Raw genomic sequence first — 6332 nt, forward strand, 5'->3', positions numbered from 1 at the left:
GAGACCGGAGGGGTTCGTTTCCTTCCACTTGAAGTGAAGGACAAACAGCAGCTGGATCTGGTTACATGGCCAATGTAGTGCCACGTCATAAGGGTGAGGATCTCTTGGGCCATTTCCACAATTCTCCAGATAATTATGAACGTGGCTTATCCCTGTATGTCCTCTGAAAACAGGGCTTTTTGATAAACTCTTTAAAGTGCATACCTTTGGAAAAAACAGAAATGCTGGTGCTGCACGCAAGTCAAATTTTTAACTGTGTTTCAGGGTGCATGTTGAATCTTTACCATAAAAATATGCCAAACCAATGAGGTCTCAAAATATTTGCCTTACCAGGCTCACGCTCATTGTACATTTCATAGTTTATAGATTCAGTGATTTTTTTATCCCACAGTCTCCCTTTCACATTATTTTACAGTGCATCTTTAATTATGAGGGATGTGTTAGGGTTAACATTTTTCATGGTGACAAACTGTATAAATCCCTGTATTTATGCTGTTGTAGGTTATTACGACCATCCTTAGTATTTTTATCATGCCTACATCCTAATCTTTCCTATTGCTGTTAATCTGTTTTTTTACAAACTGATCACGTGCTTCATTAAGTGTAATCCAGGGATTAATAGTTACAGTATGTTGATAGCATATGTTTTTATTTAATATGCCATTCTATGTGCAATATCAAATCAGTCTTAAGTATAAAGGAGTTTAATATCCATAAAGGTTTTTTTTTGAAGTGTCGCCCTGTAATAATGACAGTTGTGTCTTTTATTTTGAAAGGTGGTACCGGAAGGTGTCAGCGGAATCCTGCTCCCTGTCAGTCCGCCCCGAACCGTCTGTTTGCAAAAATGAGCGACAAAGGTCTGTCAGACGAGGCAGCGGCAACAGCTTGTAAAGATGGAAACCCAATTACTAAGGTAAGATGATTGTTGTCTCTCTTGAAGTTAAACTAATCTTTTTCCAGGCACTGTCAAAGTCAGCCACCTAAACAGGCCAACGACTCCCAGACAGGTTAACCAGCTATGCGCGCTGCGTCCATTATCGGACACGTTTCCTCAAACTAAGTTACGCGTTGGTCACCCGGTGTCAAGGGAGTTCGGTTCATTGTTGAAAATGATTGCCAAGACTTATGACCAGCGTTTCAGCGACATACACATTTCAGGTAAATGAGTGGTGGTTTTATTGTAGGCTGTCGTAAGCTAACGTTAGCTAACTTTGTCGTGTGAGAAGAACCTGGTGGAAAATCTGGGACGCAATTTATCGTGCCCGTACTCACAAGAAAGTTGGCATTTAGGTAACGTTACGGTCAGACCAAAATATACTCGCATGCTGTGGCGGGACTGCAAATGGCTTGTGTGAGTAGTGTTGCAAGCATAAGCTGCTGGAGCTAACTTAACCTGTCCAGCTACTGCCAGTCATTCAACTTCCCTCCTATTGTGCTGCCTGCTTCATCATAATATGGCTGAATGCACTACATCTGTGTCATCCCATTAACCCTCTTGAAGTTTTGAAGCCCTGACAGAAGTAATGCATTTAGCTTAGATGGTAGAACTGTGACTGTATAGTTCTCAAAGTGGGGTCCGGGGACCCCCAGGGGCCCTTGAGGGGTTTTCAGGGGGTCCCCAGCAAAAAGGGGAATTGTTTATTTTCACATAATTCCATCCATAAGTAACACAATTACTATTTTGGTCATGGGTTTCATGCATTTTCCTGTGGTGCAATTCAGGCACAGCCAACAGAGCCAAAGAGAGATCTTTTTGTTGTTAAAAAAAAAAAGGCATATCTTACACTTACTTTCAGGCACAGAATATGCGCATTCACATCACAGAAAATCCACTGACTAGGCCACCACCCTTTTAATGTTAGACCAACGTGCAAACTTTTGTAACTGCTTATAACTATTTTAATATTTATTTGTGTATTGGCTGATGACTGGCCACAATTTGTTTCTGAGTAAACTCTGGCTAACCAACAGTAGTTTTTCCATTTTCCAACACAATGTGATGCAAATTCACATGTTGAGCTGCTAAAATTGTTGTTTCTCTTCTTGGGAAGACCTGGTTTTAGTTGTGCTCACTTTCAGCCCTTTAATGTATTCAAATGCAACATCCTGGAAAATTAGAATTTCTGCTCCATCAACATTGTAAAGAAATGTAAACCCACCATCCTGTAATATTTGTGATTGCTTAATAGTGTTGCAGACCACTTGGCTTAAAGTGTGGTGTGTGTATAAAGCTCTGTTACTGTGTGTCTGTGTCTTAGGATTTCATGATGCAGCAGACTATGCTGCGTGTTAAAGATCCAGTTAAATCCTTAGATTTCTACACCAGAATCCTCGGCATGACGTGAGTATAAGTGTGGGCTTAAGTTTAATGTGCAGTTCAATTCAACTCTTATTAAAGTGTATATATGTGTGTGTGACTGTTTTCTAATGCATAAACTGGATTTGGTGACTAAAGTCGGGTTTTCTCTCTGGTGTGCAAAATCTTCCAGGCTCCTGCAAAAGTTTGACTTCCCCTCCATGCGTTTCTCTCTCTTCTTCTTGGGCTATGAGGACAAGAATGAGATTCCTGCAGATGTGAAGGAAAAGACGGCCTGGACCTTTTCTAGAAGAGCCACCATTGAGCTGACACAGTAAGGGTCTATGTCCTGGAATTAGTTTAATCACTTGAGAAAAACTAACTTTACAGCACACAAAGTAACATGCAGAATAATTTCCTTCCAGAATAACCGTCTGTGGTTAAGTTAGCTGAACAACAATGTTTCTGTTTTTGCTTTTTCTATTCCACCATTGGCTTACTGTGCAGTGTGTTTTTCGAGCTTCTCAAGTATTTTGAGCTACCGTTAGAGTTGCAAGTTAATAACTGTAGAAGCTCCAATTAGAATATGTGTTTGTATCTGATTTCCCTGATAATTTTTTTACGGGACGTTCTGTCCTTCTTTCTTCTTCTCTTCATTTGCGCTCATGTTTCTTGTATTCCTCGTCTCGTCCCTCCTGTCTTTCAGTAACTGGGGCTCTGAGTCTGACGAGAGCCAGTCTTATCACAATGGAAACTCAGATCCACGTGGCTTTGGTAAGATTGCTAACAGACAGGAAAGACCAATGGAATGTAATTTTTCCAAGTGTCGTGGAAAGTGAGATTTACAAGTTCAAGACATTGTTGTCCCAAAGAAAAGGCCTTCAATAAATGATTGCATGAACATGCATGCTTACATGGACGTTGAAATGCCAGAACACAAAGTTAAAATGTTAAACACACACTCTGTTTAACAGCAACATTTTAGTTCTTGTGATCTGTGTTTTAAATGTTGAGCATTAGCTATCAGTTATTTAAAAATTCTTAGCGTTTTTAAAAGCTCATCCACAGAACCAATTCATCTATCATTTATTCCTCCTTTATACATACTGTAGTCTTGATTTTAAGGCTAAAACATTTTAGGCAAAACATTTTATAAGGATACACTGTTGCTTGTGGTCCTTTTGTGTGTGTGTGTTTGATCACTAGAGCAGACATGTGGGTATGTGTTACTGTAGTGTGTCTTTTATAGTGAACCGTCTCTGTTTGTCTACCTGACATTTGACAGGACACATTGGAATCGCAGTTCCTGACGTCTATGCAGCCTGCAAATTGTTTGAAGAGCAAGGAGTCACATTTGTCAAGAAGCCAGATGATGGTAAGATGTCAAGTGTTTGCGAGTATGACAGTCATAGACGTAGGGCTAAGTAAAAAGCAATAATGATAATTATCACAATACAGTTTTCCTAAATAACAATATAACAAATGTTCAGTAAATATTTGATTTAATTCATTTGAGCCACAAACAAATTAGAGATTAAAGATATTTATTCTGTTTAGGAAAGGGGACTGAAAAAAGATTTTACTTAATATTACTCATGCATATTTGTTGAAAGAAGATTAATTCATTATAATTGGTTTGAATCAAGTGATCCGCTGTTTGGAAAGTGTCATGTTCTCACCGTAAAAAATAGTTAAAACCGCTAACAGCCATCTGGTTTCTTCAGTTTTCACTCAGGAGAAAAAGATTTTAAACTTGAAAGAAATAAATCCCTTTCTTTTTTTTAAGGTGATAATATATTTTTTGGCCATATCGCCTAGCCCTACATAGACGGGTTAAATAGATTAAACTTGGCAGTCTTTGTAGTACTTTTTTTTTTCACTTTTTTTTTTTTTTTTGAGTTTGTTTATACACTCAAATTGAAATTACGGCTGAAACCATTTATTCAAGTAATCAAGAAATCCCTTGATTCAAATATGACATTTAGTACAGTTTCATTCCCCGTCCCCCACTGCACCACGACTGGAAATGGGTTAATTACACCAATAAATCAGTTCTAGGCAACTTGGACAGAAATATTCTTGAATGCACCATAATTTTCCAAGACTATTTTTCTTTCCTGCACTGTACAGCTTTAGCTTCATTCACTTCACCCCAAGATTATTAAAGCAAGGCATATAGTGAATGCAGATTTCCAACTCTAAACTAACAAGTAATCATAATTATTTGTACTTGCTCATCTGTAAAGTGATGAAAGATGATTATTTATTGATCTAATTTACTATATTGTGGCTGTACTTTACCGTGTACTGACTCTTTACATAGCAACAGAAAGCACCTGCTCAGTACCTCTATCTACAATTGAAATGTGTTTATCTTCAGTGTCATTTCACTGCATTATGATTAGAACACGCTTGTGGAAATCGGACTTGTTTAAATTTTTTCTATTTCTGTATTTTGTACGTTTATTAGTACAGTTAACAGTTAATTTTCCATTCACTTCTCAGGTAAAATGAAGGGCTTGGCCTTCATTCAGGACCCTGATGGTTACTGGATTGAGATCCTGAGTCCTAACAATATGGTGTCCATTACTTCCTAAAAACTGTGACAACATGCTACTTGCTGCAGTGCATACAGGCCAGACCTGCTGTCGCTTCACGGGGAGTGCAAGTTTAGCAAAGAATTTAGCAACATGCGCCTGAGATGTGGGAAATTGGAGCTGGATCACTTGCACAATGGCTATCACTGTGCCCTGGAATGGGCTGGACTAATATTGAACAGCTGATGAGCAAATAGATTACACACCTGAGTTATTGCCGTGAATAGCAACTACTTTGTGTAGTTTTTGACTTTGTTTACCATCATCAGTTTGTATGTGTGTTCAAAAAGTGATGCTGAAATAAAGCGGTGTTAATGTGTAATAAACGTGAAAGCTACTCTTCAAATGGAATGGATTTGTGATTTCTCTTGAGAGACAAAGCAATAAGTAGCTGTACTTTCACCAAAACAGTCAAGGCCAAGGGATCACAATTACGATTATAGCAAGCAAAGACATGTTGATCTGGATGTTTGTCACAGTTCAGCCATAAAGGGGGAAAAATGTTATATAAAGTTTTAACATTTTCAGAATATATTTTTGGAAAGAAACATCTGAGACACTTACATTCTTACTTTGTGCCTCTTCGCTCACTTCAATAATGGTGAGAAATGCTCCAAAAATTCTTGACACTATTTAGTCAACATCATTTTGAAACTATTCTGCTTTGATTAGTAAAACATTTCACTCAATCCATCCATCCATCATCAATGACTTACTGTGTGCAGGGCTGAGGGGTGGCTTGAGCCAATCCCAGCTGACATCGGTACACCTTGGACAGGTTGCCAGTCCATCGCAGGGCGCACTCAATAATGTTGAAAATAATTTGTTCTGAAATGTTCTCATGTGTACAAAATTTCAGATTATTTCAATTTTGAAATAATTTTAAAATTTAAACAAAATTTACCACAAGCTATGACACGTACTACGAAATATGTGTGGACACACATTTTGATGAAATTTCAAACCAAACAATAGAAATTGTTGAAATTTTCACTGAATAAATAATGAGTAAATGTTTGACTTAACAATTTTTGAAAAAAATACAAGAATGACAGGTTAAATTTAGTTATAACAATTATACTAATCTATGTTATAGTGAATGAAAAGTACTCGTCATTTTTAGCCTACAAATTCATAAAACCTTACAAACTGTATTTGTTTTCAAAAAACAAATCACAGAGGTATCTGCCTGTTATGCCTACAGTGGTTCCACAGATCTCTGGCTCCATGAGACTAGGATTAGTAAAGAAACAAGCCTTGAAGGATACTAAAACATTGTAGACTAAACAGATTTCAAAACCTGCTAGAATATATTCTTTGGCCACTTGGGGGCAGCAAAAATTAGGTTGTAACAACAATACTTGAATAGCAGCATGATAAAGTTTATATGATGTATTAACATGTACCATGAGCTTTAAGAGCAACAAGAACAAATGGAG

General features: G+C 37.6%; 1 protein-coding gene across 1 annotated transcript; it reads left to right on the forward strand.

The window, feature by feature from the left end:
- The first annotated feature begins 777 nt into the window (after window positions 1-777).
- Window positions 778-5241, forward strand: glo1 (glyoxalase 1). The gene is made up of 6 exons (XM_038700617.1): window positions 778-913; window positions 2259-2341; window positions 2490-2630; window positions 3003-3070; window positions 3582-3671; window positions 4802-5241. The coding sequence occupies exons 1-6, from the start codon at window positions 845-847 to the stop codon at window positions 4891-4893; spliced, it is 543 nt and encodes a 180-aa protein (XP_038556545.1). The 5' UTR covers window positions 778-844; the 3' UTR covers window positions 4894-5241.
- The last annotated feature ends 1091 nt before the right edge of the window (window positions 5242-6332 follow it).

The sequence above is a fragment of the Micropterus salmoides genome, unplaced genomic scaffold, assembly GCF_014851395.1.
Source record: "Micropterus salmoides isolate LMB-PRFRI ecotype aquatic unplaced genomic scaffold, ASM1485139v1 Ms_hic_scaffold_6, whole genome shotgun sequence".
NCBI lineage: Eukaryota > Metazoa > Chordata > Actinopteri > Centrarchiformes > Centrarchidae > Micropterus > Micropterus salmoides.

What these genes read in the sequence shown, in the direction of transcription:
- glo1 (XM_038700617.1), top strand. Translation starts at nt 845, where the DNA reads ATGAGCGACAAAGGTCTGTCAGACGAGGCAGCGGCAACAGCTTGTAAA. An exon ending in ATGGAAACCCAATTACTAAG is followed by an intron (nt 914 to 2,258) that starts GTAAGATGATTG and finishes TCTGTGTCTTAG; the next exon opens with GATTTCATGATGCAGCAGAC. An exon ending in GCCACCATTGAGCTGACACA is followed by an intron (nt 2,631 to 3,002) that starts GTAAGGGTCTAT and finishes CCTGTCTTTCAG; the next exon opens with TAACTGGGGCTCTGAGTCTG.